Source organism: Mastomys coucha, unplaced genomic scaffold (assembly GCF_008632895.1).
Source record: "Mastomys coucha isolate ucsf_1 unplaced genomic scaffold, UCSF_Mcou_1 pScaffold21, whole genome shotgun sequence".
NCBI classification, from domain to species: Eukaryota; Metazoa; Chordata; class Mammalia; order Rodentia; family Muridae; genus Mastomys; species Mastomys coucha.
In genome coordinates, this window is record NW_022196904.1 from 21826213 (window position 1) to 21845161 (window position 18949).

The 18949-nt window shown below is 51.5% G+C and overlaps 2 protein-coding genes and 1 non-coding gene across 3 annotated transcripts; 1 reads left to right on the plus strand and 2 right to left on the minus strand.

Moving 5' to 3' along the window:
- Nucleotides 1–270: 270 nt before the first annotated feature.
- On the plus strand, nt 271–365 carry Trnai-uau. Its single transcript has 2 exons — nt 271–308; nt 330–365. It is a non-coding gene; the product is annotated as a tRNA-Ile (tRNA).
- A 3698-nt stretch (nt 366–4063) lies between these two features.
- Nucleotides 4064–6561, minus strand: Zfp36 (ZFP36 ring finger protein). Its single transcript, XM_031385899.1, has 2 exons — nt 6431–6561; nt 4064–5788 (listed from the first exon to the last, which is right to left on the minus strand). The coding sequence occupies exons 1-2, from the start codon at nt 6452–6454 to the stop codon at nt 4853–4855; spliced, it is 960 nt and encodes a 319-aa protein (XP_031241759.1). The 5' UTR covers nt 6455–6561; the 3' UTR covers nt 4064–4852.
- Nucleotides 6562–13995: 7434 nt separating this feature from the next.
- On the minus strand, nt 13996–18947 carry Med29 (mediator complex subunit 29). The gene is made up of 4 exons (XM_031385906.1): nt 18646–18947; nt 17297–17355; nt 17009–17093; nt 13996–14291 (listed from the first exon to the last, which is right to left on the minus strand). Exons 1-4 carry the CDS (start codon nt 18856–18858, stop codon nt 14049–14051), a joined length of 600 nt encoding a protein of 199 aa, XP_031241766.1. The 5' UTR covers nt 18859–18947; the 3' UTR covers nt 13996–14048.
- Nucleotides 18948–18949: the final 2 nt, after the last annotated feature.

The following is an 18949-nucleotide window of genomic DNA, read 5'->3' on the forward strand; positions in this document are numbered from 1 at the left end:
AGGCCCCGCCCCCTACTCTGAATAATCGCCGGCAGGCGGATCCCACGGCGAGCTCCGCCCACATTCCGAGAGCCGAGAGCCGGGAGGACTTTTTACCTTTTACAGCAAGGGCCCCGGAGGCGTGAGAACCCGTCATCGTCTCACGCTCTTGTTCTTATTGGTCGATCGGCGGGCTTTATATTTGCATATACAAGATTGGGCCGAGCCCTGCAACCGAGTCGAGCGACTCCAACTGACTGAAGGACTTTGTGGCGCAAGGGTGCGGCCGGAGCTCCAGTGGCGCAATCGGTTAGCGCGCGGTACTTATATGTCAGTGCTAGGCGTAAGCGATGCCGAGGTTGTGAGTTCGATCCTCACCTGGAGCACTTCTCTTTTTCCCTCATCTACCCTTTTGTGTGTGTGTGTTGTGTGTATGTTCTGTCATCAATTTAGAAGTCTTCATATTTTATAATTCAGCCAAACGGTTTGGCTTGTTTGAGACGAGGTCTCACCATGTAACTCTCTGACTGGTCTGGAAGTCACCCTGTAGACAAGGCTGGCCTCGAACTCACAGAGATGCTCCTGCCTCTGCCTCCCGAGTACTGGGATTAAAGGCGTGCGTCACTACACCCGGAAACTACAGAATTTTTGAAGAATGAACATTTCCTTGTGAATTTTTTGCAGTGGTAGGTGGAACAGTCCCAAAGTTGCAGTTTCTATTCTGGTCGCCAGAGGGCAATAACGTCTCTCATTAGATGGCCTGGTCGTCAAATGGAATCCAAATCCCAGACCCTAGAAATGGGCGAATGGTTACAACAGGCTCTTTAATGCATATTTTTCTTTTTTCCAACACATACTGAACACTCACTAGGTATTATATCTTCTGTCTCTGAGGACTTGGATTTTTACTAAGGAGACTGATTGCTGAAAGTCTACGAATTAAGTAAACTTTTTTTTTTTTTTTAATTTGACTTTCCCTATGTTACCCAGGGTGGCCTAAACTCCTAGTTCCATCAGCATCTGGGAGTGTAAATGTTTCTTTTTCTTTTCTTTTTTTTTTTTTTTTTTTTTTTTTTTTTTTTTTTTGGTTTTTCGAGATAGGGTTTCTCTGTGTAGTCCTGGCTGTCCTGGAACTCACTCTGTAGACCAGGCTGGCCTCGAACTCAGAAATCCACCTGCCTCTGCCTCCCAAGTGCTGGGATTAAAGGCATGCGCCACCACTGCCCGGCTAAATGTATCTTTAGATTAGGTACCGATAAATCTGGAGCAGGTAGGGTGGGATGCAGATTATCATAGTTGTCAGGGATGATCTTAGTTTTGCTTGTTTGTGTTTTTGTTTGTTTTTGTTGTTGTTTTTTTTTTCGAGACAGAATTTCTCTGTGTAGCCCTGGCTGTCCTGGAACTCACTCTGTAGACCAGGCTGGCCTTGAATTCAGAAATCTTCCTGCTTCTGCCTCCCAAGTGCTGGGATTAAAGGCCAACACCACCACCGCCCAGCTGATCTTAGTTTTTATTTAGTGTATGGGTGTTTGGCCCGCAAGTGTGTCTGTGTACCACGTTCACACTTGATGTCCAAAGAGACTGGAGGAGGGCAGCAAATCCCCTGGAACTGCAGTTTCAGAGGGTTTATAAGCCTTGTCGTGCAGGGAATCAAACCAGGTGGTCTGTCAGAGCAGCCAGTGTTCTTAACTGATGATCCATCTCTCCAGCCCCAGGGGAGATCTCTGAACAGACACCTAGAGGAGGGGAGGGAGCCATGGGAACACCAGGGAGATGGTCCAGATAACTCTGTAAGGCTGAAGATGGGTGTGTTAGTGGAGCAGATGAGAAGAGCTTGGGTGGGTGGGACTGTGTGTGCATGTCAGGCTGTTGGGCTGTGGTGAGGATCTTCAACTTTGTGATTTGACTCTGGTGTTCTAACAAGCTTCCTGGAACAACTGACTATAGTGAGGAAGGAGAGAACAGGTCCTCTTAGAACTGGATACTAGCAAGGTTGGCTTTTGGTGAGAGGCTCCTGGAGGATGAAGTGAGCTGTAGTCTTTCTTGGCTTTGTCTCCAGAGCAGGTCCAAGGGACGAGTGTCATAGCATGCCTACTGTCCAAGGAGGCCAAGAGAGGGCTCTGGATCCTCTGGAATTGGAGTTGTCACCTGTCATGTGGGTTCTTTGCAAGAGAAGCAGGCTCATTCTCTTAGCCTCTGAGCCATCTGTCCAGGACCTGGAGAGGTCATATCCTTAGACCAGGGTTTTGCAGACGCTGAGCAGGCATTTTGTACTTACAATCCTCAGCCCATGGCGTGGATGTACTTGTTCTAAAGAACAAGACTTTGTTTTTTGTTTTTTTCGAGACCGGTTTCTCTGGATAGCCCTGGCTGTCCTGGAACTTACTCTGTAGACCAGGCTGGCCAGAACTCAGAAATCTTGGCCTGTCTCTGCCTCCCAAGTGCTGGGATTAAAGGCGTGCGCCACCACTGCCCAGCAACAAGAGACTTTTTAAGGGGGACCAGTGCCAGGGGTGGTAGCTGTGTACTTCTTTTTTTCTAGTGTCCATCCATTTCTTCCTCTCAATGACCAGTGCTTACGTCTACCTTCAGGATGCCTCAGGGACTTGTGAGTTTCTGCTTCCCTCTCCTAACCCTGTTCTACATACCAGGGCCTGAGCTCTTTTCTCACAAGGGAGGCAGTTTCCTGGGAGAGGAGACCAAAGGTCAGTAGAATGGAGTGAAAGAGAGGCAAGGTGAGAGGAAGAGCGAGGTTAAGGGGAGAAAGCAAAGGGCCTAGCAGGGAAGCCCATTTCAAAAACAAACGGAACAAAAGTCCGAGGGGCGACCGAGGGGAGACGGGGAGGAGTTACAGCAATAGGTGGGAGGAGTTGGGGAGAAGAAGAAAGAAAAGAGGAGGAATGACAGGGAGGAGGCTGAGAGGAGGAGGCTGAGAGGAGGGAGGAAGCGGAGGGGAACGGAGAGGGGTGGGGCGCGGGCCCTGACGCGGGTAGCTTCCGGGCGCGGCCCGCCCAGCCTAGGCTGGCCGCCGCGGCCTTTTTCCTTGTATGGTTGGACGACGAGGCTGCCCTACCCATGCGCCCCGCGAGCCGAACCAGACGAAGTTCCGGAAATGCCCGATCGGGGTCTGCAGATGCTAGAAGGCCAAGATTCTTTAGGTGTGGAGACTGCTAAAGTTGCCTGCCGCCCAGGCCCGAGATTCCAAATGGAGCCTAGAATTCTCACACTTCTTTAAAGCCCCTGCCCCAAACCGGGAGGGTTCATAGCTATAATCCTAAACATCCATAAGGTTGAGGCAAGAGGATTGCTAGGAGTTGCTCGGGGTTCAGAGGGATACCCAGACTTCCCTTATTCCCCGCCCTCCCCTACAAACAGACAAAAATCCGTAAAGAATCGGGTGAGAGGGAGGGCTCAGCAAGTAAAGGCGCTTGCCACGGAGCCGGAAGACCTAGTTCGATCCCGAGACCCACTTTGTGGAAGAGACCCGATTCCTGATTCCTGACTAACACTACAGGTTTAAAAAGATAAAGTCAGGCTTGGTGATCTGCCCTTGTTATCCCAGCATTTCAGGAGCTGAGGCAGGAGGTTGCTGAGAGTTCAGATCAGTTTGAGCTAGGGTCGACTTTACTTAAAAAAAAAAAAAAAGTTAAGCTAAAAAAAGTCTTCTGTCAAGTCCGCCCAAGCTGTCTTCGCAGGGTTCAGAGTCCCCTCGGGCCTCCGGCTTTGGGGTGACCCCTGACCCTGGCCGCCCGGGCTCGCCTTCCGGCACATTCCGTCCTCGCCGCCCCGCCCCACCCCGCCCTCCTTCCTTGGCCCTGTGGGGACGGAAACATCCCGTCCCTGCCCGAGCTGGGTCAAGAGCCGGAGGGACAGGCCCGGAGCACCCCTTACGCCAGGAGAACTAGCTCTCCTTGTTCCTACTGGGTGACCTCATCTCGCCACGCCCCCTCAGGTGAACAACCGGGCTGGTAACGTCACTTCCTGCCAGGTAAGCGCCCCTAGGCAGCAGCGCTCACGGCAAGGTCTGGAGGTCAGTTTACCCACCGTCACAAGGTTGGGGGCCACGAAAAAAACAAATTCCATCTCAGTTCACACTCAAGATTTTATTTAAAAATTCCAAAAAACCCCACAAAAATAGACTTGTACGGTAACAATATATTACTTAATATATTATCGTATATACTTAATACAGTATCAGTTTTTAACATTACAAAAAGAAAAACGGAGTAGACGACCCAATATATATAAATACTATAAAATCTTATTACAATAAATAAAGTCGTCATAAATAAAGGGCCCATTGGTTGGGGGAGAAGGGATTTGGCAATGGCTTTTGGCTATTTGCTTTGGGAGGGAAATTTGAGCACCAGGATTTTCAGGAAAGGCTTCAACCACCGGACACTGAACTTCGGGGGGGGGGGGTCTAGTAAAAATTAGGATAGTATTGTGGGAGCCGGCTCTTCACAGCACTTAAGATTCCAGGAGACCAGAGTTGCAGAGGGACTGTGCATACCTGTAACCCCAGAACTTGGAAAGGCTAAGGCAGGATTTTATACTGAGTTCAAAGCCAGCCTGGGGTATCGCATAATAAGCTCCTATCTCAAAAACAGAAGACTTGGGGCCTGGAAGACCAACTGTCAACTGTCTCCCTCAAACATGCTACATTCTAGGTACCCTAGAAACCGATCCACCCAAACACTGAACTTGCAAACTAGGGACCTGCCCCAGCCCAGCACCAGGGGAATGGGTTAATGCATCTTGGAATGTCCAGAAGGGGCTTATTAACTTAGAGGAGTCCCCCAGGTCTCCCCAGCAACAAGCAGTCCCCTCCCTCTCTTTGAGATCTAGCTGGTCCATACTGGGTAGGCACTTGTCACTCAGAGACAGAGATGCGATTGAAGATGGGGAGACGCCTTGGGGGTGCAGGGGTCTGGGGAGGCCCAAACACCCCCGCCTCAAAGACAGGTGAGTCTGACCCACCCAGGCTGCTGCCGCTGCTGGCATAATCGTCAGGATCGGATCCCAGAGAGTGTGCTGACGGGCTCCGAGCCAGGCCACCCAAGGGCCCCCAGATGGTGCTAGGGGTAGTAGATCTTCGGCAGGAGGGGCAACAGGTTGGGATAGGGTCTCTTCGAGTCACAGGGGTTCCAGGGGCAGCAGAGAAGGCAGACGGGGAAAGTGGAAGGTCCCCAGGCGGCGGTGGGGAGCTGGAAGGGGAAAAGGAACAAGAGGACAGGGAAGGGCCAGGAAAGCCTGGAGGTGGTGGTGAGGTTCTGCGGCCTGAGGGCAAGCCTGAGAAGCTGATGCTTTGTCGCAGCACGTGGGGCTGGCCAGGGAGAGCCAGGTCCTCGGTGGGGTTGTGGATGAAGTGGCATCGAGAGCCATAGGGGCAGCGGCCCTGGAGGTAGAACTTGTGGCACAGTTCCGTTTTGTACTTGGGGTGGCGATTGGCTTGGCGCAGTTCACCCAGGCCGTGGGCAAACTGGCACTTGGCCCCGTAGCGACAACGCCCGCTCTCTGAGTAGGTCCGACAGAGCTCCGTCTTGTACCGAGAGGAGGTGGTGGGAGTTGCGGTAGGCGAAGTAGGTGAGGGTGACAGCTCAGGGCCTGGGCGGGGAGCCAAGGGTGCGAAACCAGGGGGTGGGGGTACCCAGCCACAGCTTCGGCCCTCCACCAGGCTAGTGGAGCGGCCAGTCAGGCGAGAGGAGACCCCAGACGGGATGGAGTCCGAGTTTATGTTCCAAAGTCCTCCGGAGGACTCAGTTCCTCCTTGGTCGGATGGCAGGTCAGGACTCATCGACAGGAGGCTCTAAAAGGAATAGGGTTCGGTTAGGCCACCAGAAAAGGTAAGGTGACGATGCCCCGCCCCTGTTGTAAAGCACTTCAAGAGCTTGCCATTCCGGTTTGTGGGTTCTCAGCCTGAGCCCCACCCCGCTCACACAAACTCCAGGGAGAACCCCATACAGAGATTTGAGTGTTTCCACATGACTGGAGTTACTCCAAAAGGATCTAGAAAGCCCAGTTCCCCGACGGATCGAAAGAGGGTTCCCCCCAAATCAAAGCACACCGCTGCTCGCCAATTTTGGGCCTCTAGACCTCCCCGGCTATGACTGCCCATCGGCGGGCGCTCGTTTCACAACTTGGAGGAGCCACCGACAATTCGACCCAGGAGGCCAGATCTCTCTAGAACTCTGACCGTCAACACCCCCCTCGACCTTAACACCTGCTTGGCCGCCAAACCGCGCCACAGGCAGCGAAGGGCACTAGACAGGTGTGGGGCCGCTTCCTCCCTGCGCAAGTGACAGCAGTGCGCCTGCTTTTCGTCCCCAGGGGATCGCCGGTCTCGCGGGCTCCCTCTCTCACTTCCAGCCAGCCAGGGCCAGTCTGAGAAGGAATGAGGCGTCCCGGGCCGAAGTCAGGGATCCCAGGATGCTGTCTAACCGGTACTCACCTCGTAGATGGCAGAGAGATCCATGGTGGCGCGAATGGCCAAGGAGAAGAGAGCGACAGTCGGTTCGCAGAAGTCAGGCTGTGGCCCGCCGCAGGAGCTTTCGCCTTTTATGGGGTGGCCTGGGGGGCGTGGCCACGAGAGCTTCCCGGACGCACCCCCGCGGCGTAGCCCGGCCGGCCTGGTACTAGGCCTTCCGCCCATCTGCTGGTTAGCATGCAGAATGTACCTGAACTTGGCTCTCCCGCAGCCCCGGCCCCTCTCAGGGTAGTGGGGAGGACTGTGTACTACTAATTGGTGGTGATGGTAGCGGGGCGTCTGAGTATTTTTTCAGAGGTTGAAGGCAGTCGGGAAGAAAACTGGGGCAGAAGTGGGGGCAGGGCTCTAGGGACAATTGACAAGGGCAGAGACTGAGAGGGCGTGTGCGTGTGAGACAGACGTGGGCGGGGAGAGACAAGCTGGAAGAGACAGAGATGGCCAGAAGGGCCAGAAGCTGAGAGAAAAACAAAGAGACAGTGAGAGACATTCACAAGTAGAGCTCGCTGGTTTAGGACTGTGTGATTCCAACCCCTGGGGAGGCTGAGGCAGGAGATTGGTAGTTCAAGGCCTGGTTCGACTCTCTAGTGGGTTCTAAGGCAGCCTGGGTAACTTGGTGAGAGACTTTTGTCTTAGAAAGTAAAAAGGTGCCAGATGGTGGCTCAAACTTTTAATCTCAGCACTTGGGAGGCAGAAGCAGACGGATCTCTGAACTCGAGACCAACATGGTCTACAGAGCAAGTTCCAGGACAACCAGCAATACACACAGAGAAACCTTGTCTTGAAAAACAAAACAGAACAAAAGACGGTGGCATATGATTGTGATTCTGGCATTTGGAGGTGGAGGAAGGGGGATCAGGCGTTCAATGTCAGTCTCAGGTATTGATCGAGTTACAGGTCCTATTTCTAAAAAAAAGAGAGAAACCACCAAGGTAAGGAAGGAGTAAAACGAAGGCTCAGCGACTTGGCATGTATTCCTTAGAGCCAATCCCTACTATAGAAAGAAAAAAAAGATGACCTCTACAAAGTGGGGGAACAGTAGGGAGAGGGGACTGGGAAACAAATCTAGGCGAAGAAGCAGGATACAGAAAGATAAAAAGGGAAGGTGAAATAAAAACTAAAACCTGAAGGCACAGAACCTGTAAGACCCAGGTAGGGACTGCTCAGAGCCTGCATCTCCTTAGCTGCAGCTCAGCAGCACCCTTCCCAGGAGTCTAGCAAGGCTGGACAGAGCCCATTTACCCAAGCTGCAGTTTAAATTAAGAGGTTTTGCTTCTGAAAACTCAAGGTTGGAACAGCTGGAGTCTTTTATTAGGGGATGAAGCTTGCCACTATTGAAAAAAAAAAAAAGGTCCACCTTCAATGTTGAATGGGTTTCTTGTAATGCAAGCAGTATTAACCAAATTTTAAACTCTCTGGAGGTCTGTTAAGGTTTTTATTTTTCAGTCGGGTCTCCTTAGCCTGCTTGGAACTCGCGATCCTCCAGTCTCCACCACCCAAGTAGTGTTAGGATTACAGGCATGGCCGCCACACCCAAGTAAAAAGTGTTATTTCAAGGACATCTCCAGTGAAAAAGTGTTCTTGTGTATGGGGGTTATCATTGCCAGGAGTGTAATTACAATGCTGGGAAGTTCTAGCTCAGTGCGTTGCGCACTTGTACCGAGGTAGGGAGATTCTGCCAGGCTTCTCACTGGCTTGTCTCATAGGAGGGAGGGGGGAATCCCTGGTGCAGCGCTTTCTGGGGCCAAGGGGCCTTCCTGGGCTGGTCCCGTGAGCAGGGCGGGCCGTAGGCTGCTGTGGCACGGTTGCGGCCTCCTGCTCGCCCGTGACTCACTCGCTTAGGGCGGGGGAGGAGGGGGGCTTCCTGGAAGCCGTGACGAGGACGCTCAGCCCGGACGCTTGGGTTCCTCTCTTGTAACTAGGGTTCCAGTCTGTTGTAAACAGTCTCGAGGACAACGGGAAAAGAAGGGAAGGAGGGGCCCAAAAACTTGCCTCCCGCCCAGTGTACAAATCCCTGAGCCAGCCAATTTTAGGACCAAACGCAAAAAGCGAGGGTTGGGGTGGGGCATGTCGGGGTTTTCGGAGGCCAGCTGGGACTGGATCATGGAGGAGTAATTCCAGTTTCGATTCCCTGGAGACTGGGAGCCTTTTGCCATCCCTGACTCAGCCTGGCCCCCTCCTCTATCTGCTGAGTCATTGGGACTAAAGCCTGGCTGCCTGGGATTGGGTTACTCTCTAAAGGATGCTGGGGTTGGGGATAGAAGTTAGGAGTATAGGCAGAACAACCCTTCTGAAAATGAAGACTTTAAGCTGTAGGACTCACAAAGTGTGTCGTCCTTATCTAAAATGTGGGGTCAGGCGCTCAGTGCTTTCCTGCCTCACACCGGGCGCCTGGGCTTTCGACCCCGTTCCTTTGCTTGTCCAGTGGTCCGGACACACAGATCACCTCCTTCAGCACCAGGACTCCAGACCCCACTTACTCTCCCTTAGACTCCCGGTCCTCCCTCAGACCTAGAGGTCCAAGTCCCACTTAAAAATCTAGGCCCTAGCCTCTGTTCTCTGGATCTAGGAGTCCCGGGTTCTGTCCGGCCCCCGCTTGTGTGCCCCAATCCCAGGAGGAAGTTCGTGGTCTGACTCCTCCCTGCTCCCCACGTAGCCAGCGGGGAAAATCCGCGGCCCAGACAGTGGCCGGGAATCCCCTCTGGAATGACGGTGGGGAAGGGGATGGCCAAGGTCCCACGAGTCTTGCGGCCACGTCCTGTGAGCGCTGGGGCTGGGGGCTGGGGTAGAGAAAGGGGCGGAAACCAGAGAGGCTAAAAATATAGCAAGCACTTCCGGCCTAGGGGGAGGTGAACTCTGAGCTGAGTTTCCAGAAAAACAAGCAGGGACGGGAAACGCGGGGGTGTGAGAGCCAGTGGGCGGGCAGGGGCCGTGTACACGCGGCACGTGTGTGTGTGTGTGTGTACGCGCGCGCGTGTGTGTGCCCGTCGTGATTGCCTGTGAGTGTGGTCCAGGCAGGATGTTACAGGAGAGGACAACCAGTATGACACCTGTACTGTGCCCAGGGGATCAGGAGCTGTGCTCGCTCTGCATGTGTTATGGGGCGTTCTTAAGTTCCTAGTTATGTATTTGAGGGCGCAGGTGCGGGGACGCTTAAGGTTCCCCATAGAACCGGGTCCTGTAAATAAATGTGAAGCCACCTGTCTGTATCACTGACTACTCCACATGTAATTCTAGTGGCCTCTGGAGAATTGTCAACTGTAACTACTGCAGCTGTCTTTGAAGGGACTTAATGGAAACTGTCACTTCCACCCCACCCCCACCCATCTGTGTGTAATTGAGCCACCGTGGGATTTGTGCTAAGTGTGCCATTCCTAGCAGGTGTCTGGGTGACAGGATTGTACACATAGGACCTTGAAATAAAGTGTGTGGGCTTTCTGTGGCTCACTCAGCACTGTTATACTACGTGTACAAATGTTATTTGTGGGTCTGTGCCCTTTTTGTGGCTGTCTTGGAGGTTGCCTGTTCCTGACAATGTGGTAGACCTGAGTCTGGACATAGTTCCTTTGTGGACCCGTCATAAGGCAGTGAAACCAGTGAACTTTGGTGCTTGACGTAGCTGCAGGCGCGTGATGGGGAGAGCTGCTGGCTTACTGATTGTGTGGTGCTCCCGTGTCTGCTTCTGTGGGCAGAACAGACTTGCACACACCGCATCTAGATGCTGGGTGTCTGAGCCAATCTTATCTGTCCCCAGCGAATGAGGCTGCTCTGCCACAGAGCTGAGTCAGCCAGTGATGGGCAAAGTCTTGATGGGGTGAGAGATAGTGGGTTAAATGGCGGTTACAGGGTTGGGTAGTCACGTGGTTACATGGTTGCTTTAGTGTTTGTGGTACTTGGTCATGGAGCAGGGTCCATGTGTGTGGGAGGATGGCCAATGTGCTAATCTCTGCTGGGGGTGGGGCATGTGCCCAGTCGGTATTTTTCTTTGGGGGAAGCAGCCTGTAGAATTGTGAAGCAAGTTGGCCTCGAACTTGCGGCAAAGCCTCCCTGCTTCTGCCTCTCAAGTGCTGAGATTACAAGCATGAGCCACATGAGCCACTTTGGCTGGCTGTGGTTTTTCATCTCATACACGTCGTCCCTAGTGTGGGGTTTTTGTACAGGCCTGCACAACCCCCCTCTGTGTCTATAAAGCAGGGAGAAGGCAAGTCTTAGCAAGGACATTCAGGATCCATTCCGGCCCTCTCCCGTGCTCCCTGAATCTAGCCCAAGCCTCTTCACTCTTCCTGCTAGAGGCTGGCTTGTGCTCTGCAGTTCCTTCGCTTTTGCTGTGTCTCCAAAAGACCTAACTCCTTCTCCTTTCTGTCTGCTGTCACCAGCCTAACAAGGCTTTCTTTGACAGGTCAGCTTATTTTTGTTCAGACTGGTCTCAAACTATCCTCTTGCCTCAGGCTCTCAAATGCTTGTATTATGAATGTAGGCCACCAAACTCCTTTTAAAAACGTGTGTGGAGGTCAGAGGACAACTTGTGTGAGTCAGTTCTCTCCTTCCAACATGCAAGCCCAAAGGACTGAACTAAGGTCACCTGGCATGGTAGCAAGTGTGGCTACCCACTGAGCCACCTCAGTGGCCCAGACACCTTTCTCCTTTTTTCTCTTTGGAGATAGGATCTCACTATGTAGCCTTGCCTGACTTCGTAACTTGTATTGGTCCTCCAGCATGCTGGGATTACAGGATCATGTGCCATGTTGTATCTTGTTCATTTCTGGAACCTACAGCTCAAAGGCTGCTGTGTTTCTTGAGTGAATATAAATTGGTGCTTATCTTCTATGGTGACGGCTTGTGTAAAACACAACTGTCACCCCATGATCTGTTGTCACCCAGAGTGTGGTTTTAAGCAGTTAGGCCTTGTATCCTGGGTACCACACCACGCCTACCTGCATGTGGTATGTTGACATCACCCTGAGGGACCAGGTGTGCTTGTCTTCTTGAACCACAAACTACCATATCCCAGCCAATATATAATGGTGCGCCCTGGCTGGAAACTGACATGTTCTGCCTTGGACAGGATCAATGTGTTTTCAGTTGTATGCCAGAATACTAATTTCCCAAACTGTTTCTAGAAACAAAGAATGGTCAAGATGTGCGCTGGGTGCACAAGTAACAAGACCCATGATGAGTTTGATGCACCACTTTGGGACACAGCTCCTTGCTAACCATGCAGGAGTCTAGGCACTGCTGAAGGAAGGCTTGGCTGAGATGAGGTCTTATGTCACCGGGAATGGCTTTGAACTTGCAGTTTTCTTGCTTCCACCTCAAGACATCAAGGCATTTGGTAAGTGTAGTTAAAGTCCATGGTGGTGCAGTCCTACAGTCCTACGACTTGGGAGCCAGAAGCAAGAAGATCCCAAGTTCAAGACTAGTGTGGGCTACACAATGAGACCCTATCTCAAGAAGAAAGATGAATATGGTGATACACTGTAGTGGCAATTTTGGTTTCTTTAAAAACACAGGGGGCCTGGTGAGATGGCTCAGCGGTTAAAAGCAGTTGACTGCTCTTCTGAAGGTCTTGAGTTCAAATCCCAGCAACTACATGGTGGCTCACAACCATTTGTAATGAGATCTGACGCCCTCTTCTGGTGTGTCCAAAGACAGCTACAGTGTACTCACATATAATAAATAAATAAATCTTTTTAAAAAATAACCCAGAAATATAAGAATGTTTTCATTTTACTTAGGTGTGGGACACGGGGCTGCTTGGGACTGTCTGCAGCAGCTATGATTTGCCTTGTGCTTAGCAAAGGCATGGTTTAGTCAGCTACAGATAGTTTATGCGATTGTGTGGTTTGCAAATCTGCATCTTTTCGGATGGCATGTAAGTGGTAGAGCCCAGATAGGCCAGGTGGTAGTTGTTGACTGTTTAGGGAGGTTGGCTGAAGTTTGTTAGTAGCTATGGTCAAAGATGAAACAAAAAGATATCAGATTCAGGGATTTTCTTAATTCCTCTCTCCCTTGTTTACCTAGTATTAGGGGGTAAAACTGGTTTGTGGGGCGTAAAGGGCAGGGAAAAAGAACCACAATGAACCAAAGACTAGCTACAGTGCACATCTGTAATCAACACTTGTATGGCAAAGTGGGAGTTGAAGACAGAAGCGACGTTGAAGCTCCTAGGCCAGCCTGAAGTGTGGGAAGGACCAAGCAACAAGATGGCAAGAGAACCTCTGTGCCTCCAGACAGGAGAGAACTGTTAGTGGCCTAAAAGGCCGTCTCTACCTCCACACACAGGTGCCCCCATCCATACACGTGTATGTGCAAGCAAGCACTCCCCCCTACCCCTACCCCACATACACACAGGACATAATCGCAGTGCTTGGCAAGTTGAAGCAGGTGCTCTGAGTTACATGGCAGCCTGGACTATATTGGAAGGCTAGCCCAGGCTATGGAGTGAGACCCTATCTCTACAACTCCAAGTCAAAAGAAATCAGGCCCATGATCAAGCTCACCTTTCCTGCAGAAAGACCATGCAGTAGCATTGAAGCTAGGCAGTGAGGAATGCCTGAACAGTGTATACACTCTCACTTTGATGATTTTCCAGTTTTCCTAGTGTGATGATTTGGGCTCCTGTCTATCATGGAGGTCTCCATGCTCTCAGGGACTTTTGTAGACACAGGGTCCAGTCCATGAGGCCACAGGCTGGTGGCAGGGGAACCAGGGCACAGGAGGTATGGGTGGGACAGTTCCCTAACCAGTGTATCACCCTAGCCTTTCACACTGACAGCTGGGCCGGGGTTGGTAGTTCCATCTAACACTTGTCCAGACCCACAGGCTGGGGCCTTCCCTCCCTCCCTGAAGCCCCCTCCCCAGGGCCTGCTTCCCGGAGGAGCTAGGTTCTTCCCCAGAACCCATGATTCATTCAGGCTGGGGCCTTTTCACTTCTGCTTTGGAGCTAAAAATATAGAGACCAAGGAGTCTTGTTGAGCAGGCCTCCCCACACATTGCACAATGCCCTCCCCACCCCTCCCAGCTAGAGAGCTCTGCTGACGCAGGGTCCAGTGCAGACCCAAACTTCTCCTAGGTTGTGCGTGCCGAGGTCAGGGCCTACATTCATGCACTTCTTTTGTGAGCCAGAAAGCCCCTTCCTGTAGCCCTAGGTAATCCAGGCATTTTGGTTCCTCTTATATAATATGATCCCAGTTAGGCATTGGGAGCAAAAAAAAAAAAAAAAAGGCGGACTGGTAGAGAGAAAGGCAGGACAGGAGGAAGGTAGGTTAAAAGGGAGTCAGTACATTGGGACAGTCTGAGGAAGGTCTAAAGGGCTCAGTGAGTGCTAACACCCTAGGTCAGGTGGGAAACGGGAGTCTCCTGAACAGAGGTCATCAGCAGCCCAGTGGGGAGGTCCACTCCAGGTCAGGGAGCAGAGTGGGTGGAGGCAACAGAGGTGGGGTTGAGGCTTTGCTGCCTGGAAGTCTCTGCTGCCCCCTGCTGGTTTCAGCTACATTACCAAGGCACTACAAATAAATCAGTAACAGGCACCACCTGTTTTGCCTTAGGCCATACTTCATTCTCTGCCCCTCCCCGAACCCAGACCTCAGAGGCTGCCCCCAGGGCCAGTTGAGGGTGCAGTAGTCTTGCCAGTGACTTTGTTGGCACAGTCCAGCAGGGCAGTGTGAATGTCTTTGGCACAGGTAATCTGGGCTTTGATGACAGCCAGGTACTGCGGGTAGGGCAGGCTGTCTGGCTGCACTGCATCTGGCTTTGTGGCTGTGGGTACCAGAGTTGGAGAGTGTTTGGCGCTGTCACAGCTCTGTGAAAGGCACTCGTGAGCCAGGCGCTGTGAGAAAGCAAGCAAGAGAACATCAAAGCAACACTTGCAAGGACCTGCAGCCTTCCCTCCCCCAGTGTGGGGCTACACGGATGAGTGCTGGGTATCTAGAGCCAGACTGGATGATGGTCCAGCACACACACATGCCTACTTCTCTCTGGGATTCTGTTAAGTGTTTTTGCTGTGGCTTGGGTCAGAGACTTGCTATGTAGACAAGGCTGTCCTCAGACCTGTTGCTAGACTGCTTCGTCCTCCTGAGAGCTGGGACCATGAGTGCACACAACTGAGGTAGTCAGAGAGGTCTGCAGACTACTAAGTAGTCTGCAGGTAACAGCGCTGGCTATCAAGGCTGGGGACCTGGGTTCTATTTCCCCAGGACTCGTACAGTAGAAGGAAAAAAAAAAAAACCAATTACTGCAAGATGTCTGCGTGTCTCTGCGTGTGCACAATGGCAGGTCCTGACCACAATAAAATGCAATTAAAAAAAATTACCAAAATGTCATGCCCAGTTCCTTAAATGGGTTGGTAACCACTTCTCCTTGCCTGGTGAGACCAGGTGACAGATGTGTGAACAGGGAATAAGTGCTACACTGTTCTAAGTGCTAACTGTTGGGACATTAGCTGTGATTGTTCCTGTTCTAACTACATCTGGGGGGTTGGTGTCTACTTGATGGCACTGCACCTGGCGGCTGTCTTCTGGACTGGTTCCCTCCAAGGCTGCCACTCTCCTCACTGCTCAGGCCCCTCCCAGCCTCCCAGCACCTCCCTAGAAGGCTTATTCCCAGTCCTTGTCTCAGAGCTGACTCCCTTGGTAGGAGTAGTTGTCCTAACCCAGCCAAAGTACCTCCACTTAGCTGTACTGTGTGTCAGCCTTCCCATGGCTAGCAGAAACCCTGATAAGAGCCAGGCGTAGGGGTACAGGACGGGGGTACATGCCAGTACTCCCAACTGAGAGGTGGATCAGGACGCCCACAGTCATCCTTGGCTACACAGCAAGTTTGGCTCATTTTAAAAAAATAAACAGTAACATTGAAGGTTGGTGGCAAGGGTTGAGACTTTGTAGTGGTATAGCTGGTCTTCCTGTCCCGTCCTCCCCCAACCCCCAGCCCACAATGTATCAAATGAGCTCACATCACCATGCTGGACTCTGAACCTTTCTTTAGTTCCTATGCCCTTATTTGGAGGGTAATCAGACATTTCTTCTACAGCTCCAGAAATATAATTTAATACCCACCCTTCCTAATTCCAACCATAGCCCTGGGAACTCTTTCCCCAATAGTCCATCAGTCTTTTAGCCTGGCAAAGCCTCCAAGCTTCTGTCTGCCCCTAATTCTTCCTCACAGCTCAACCTGGACTGCCTCCTTGGGCTCCCACCTCCAGTCTCAAGCATTCTTTTTTTTTTTTTTTTTTTGGAGACAGGGTTTCTCTGTGTGGCCCTGACTATCCTGGAACTCACTCTGTAGACCAGGCTGGCCTTGAACTCAGAAATCCTCCTGCCTCTGCCTCCCATGTCCTGGGATTATAGGCGTGCACCACCACCGTCCGGCCAGTCTCAGGCATTCTTAACATGCCCCTCATTTCCACAAAAAGAAACATCCTCACTTCAAATCCTCCATCACTCTCTCACACACGAGTCATTTGCAGTCTAGTAAGACCCAGCCTACCACACCTCAGCAGACTCTACTGACATGTCTATGTCTAAAGGGAACTGACTGTGTGTGGTACTGGGGATTGAATTTACAGCTTTACTTGTGTTAGATAAACTTTACCACTCAAGTCCCCTGTTCTCTTAGCTCCAATGCTCCTAGCCTAGGCTAGTGTGGAACTTACGACGGTACTCCTCCTGCACCAGCCTCTCAAGTTAAGATTGCAGACTGGAGACAGGCAGTGGTGGCGCACACTTTTAATCCCAGCACTTGGGTGGCAGAGGCAGGCGGATTTCTGAGTTCGAGGCCAGTCTAGTCTACAGAGTGAGTTCCAGGACAGCCAGGGCTACACAGAGAAGCCCTGTCTGGGAAAAACCAAAAAACCAAAAAAAGAAAAAAAAATCCCAGCTCTTCTTTTTTACCTGTTGTTTTTAGCAAGATCTCACCTAGCCACCCAGATAGGTGTTGAACTTTGACCTTCCTGCTTCAGCCTCTTAAGCAGTAGGATGATAGGACTATACCAGCAGGCTTGCTAGCCTAAGGGAATTTTTGTGTGTATATTGTATGGTTGAGTATGGCCAAAGGTCAACCTTGTTGCTGCCCACATCTCTCATGGTCCTGGCCTAGGCTGTACCGTGTCTGCTCTTCTGGCCAGATTGTCAGGTGGAATTCCATGTTCCACCAGCAACCTTCTGTGAGTCACTGTCTCCCTAGTCCACATGCCCCTGGGCTTCCTCACCCTACAGAGCTTGACCACTCTGGTCCAGGCTGTGTCATCACAGCCTTGACCACTCTGAGCTGTTCATCTTCGGTCTTGTATCTGTCACTCCACTGAACTAGCAGCTCTATGAGGGTGAGAATCAGGATAGATTTTGCCCATGTCTGGCACAGAGAAAAGTTACCAATGAGCTGGGTATGGTGGTGCATGCCTGTGATCTCAGTACACTCAGAATATGGAGGCTTGCTTGGTCTGAGGACCTAGAGGTAGGAGAGCCTGGGCTACTGAGTGATACTATCTCAAATTGTTCTCGTGGTGAACTAAGTGGAGCTTAGTCACAATGTCTCTAGGGAGTTCCTCACCAAGCAGAGTTCCAGCTGATCACAGAGTGCGTAAAACTCCTCCAGACACTTGTCAAAGCGCTGTATGGGTGCGTCACTGCTCTTCCTACAGGGAGGGAGGAAAACAGTGTGTGAGGAGGGAAGTGACTTTCAATCTGAAACACCAGCATGTGTATGCAGATAATCAAGTGACTGCCAAGATATTAAAGCTAGGCCCAGGGGATCCAGGCAGGGCTTCAAAAGGAGGGGGTGGAGCAGCAGGGGAGGCGTTCTAGGGCTGAGGGAGATAGGAGGGTGAGGTTCACTTACTGTCCGTTGTCAATGTTAGTGTTCTGAATCAGATTCTGGGCTGCAACCTTCATTAAAGTCTAGTTTTAAGAGGACATCAAGAGAGAAACGTAAGATACAGGAGGTGAAGGCACACACAAATAGGATCAAGTCTTTTTTGAGATTCACAGGCCTTTTTGGTTTGCACCTCCATCCTGATAATAGAGGCTAAAGCTCACTACCACCACCATAGCAATTTCTCCCCGTAATTTTTCTTTCTTTTTTTAAAAAAGGTTTTATTTATTATAAGAGTACACTGCAGCTGTCTTCAGACACACCAGAAGAGGGCATCAGATCCCATGACAGATGGTTGTGAGCCACCATGTGGTTGCTGGGATTTGAACTAAGGACCACTAGAAAAGCAGTTTGTGCTCTTAACCGCTGAGCCACCTCTCCAGGCCCCATCTCCCCATATTTTCCTTTCTTTCTTTTTTTTAAAGATTTATTTATCATTATAGATAAGTGCACTGTTGCTGTCTTCAGACACACCAGAGAGTGTCAGATCTCATTATGGGTGGTTGTGAGCCACCATGTGGTTGCTGGGATTTGAACTCAGGACCTTCGGAAGAGCAGTCAGTGCTCTTAACCACTGAGCCATCTCTCCAGCCCCCTGTATTTTTCAATAAGCCTGCTCTCGTTTGGAATTCTTACCAATAACTTCCTGGAAATATCTAGTCATCATGGACAGAAATGAAACTTAGGCCGGACTTCTGCACGTAACTTAACAATCAGAACTGTTTCTATTCTTCCCCCCCACCCCCCATCTAGTTTTTCGAGGCAGGGTTTCTCTGTGTAGCCCCGGGTGTCCTGGAACTCAAAAGATCCACCTTCCTAGCACGGTGGCGCTCACCTTTAATCCCAGCACTTGGGAGGCAGGCGGATTTCTGAGTTCGAGGCCAGCCTGGTCTACAGAGTGAGTTCCAGGACAGCCAGGGCCACACAGAGAAACCCTGTCCAAAAAAGAAAAGATCCACCTTCCTTTGCTTCCCGAAGGCTGGAATTAAAGGCGTGCATACCACATGCAGTTAAAATTCCCATTCATTTTCATCCCTTCTCTCCACAGGGTTTCATTATGTAGACCCTGGTAGGCCTGGAACTCTGTACACCAGACTGGCCTCGAACTCAGAAATCCGTCCCCCTCTGCTGTCCGAGCACTGGGACTAAGAGCGTGCCACCACTACAGCTGGCCAGAGCTTCACGTTTAGACACAAACACAACACACGTACACAGCTAGTCTTACTTTTCTTCCCGGCCTACGATCTCTCCTTCACCAACCAGCCCCTCGGCGCACCTCCCTCGGCCAGCCCCTCTTGCTCCCCGCGGCCCATCACCTGGAGACTCTCCTTCAGTTGCGGGATTAGCATCTTGTAGCGCTGCACAGGATCGAAGTCCTGCTGCTGCTGCTGCAGGAGCCCGCTCTGGGCAGAACCCACCAGTTGGGTCGGTTGAGGCTGTTGCTGGGGACCCGGACCCCCGGCAGAACCCGGACCCGACACACCGGCAGCAGAGGAAACCGCCGCAGCCTGTGGCTGGGGCGCAGCCATTTTCCTTGGCTAGAACACCGGAATCACGTCATAAACGTGTCTGCTCCGGAGGTTCCTCAGCTTCTTCAGTTGGCTGGCCCCCTTTCCTAGT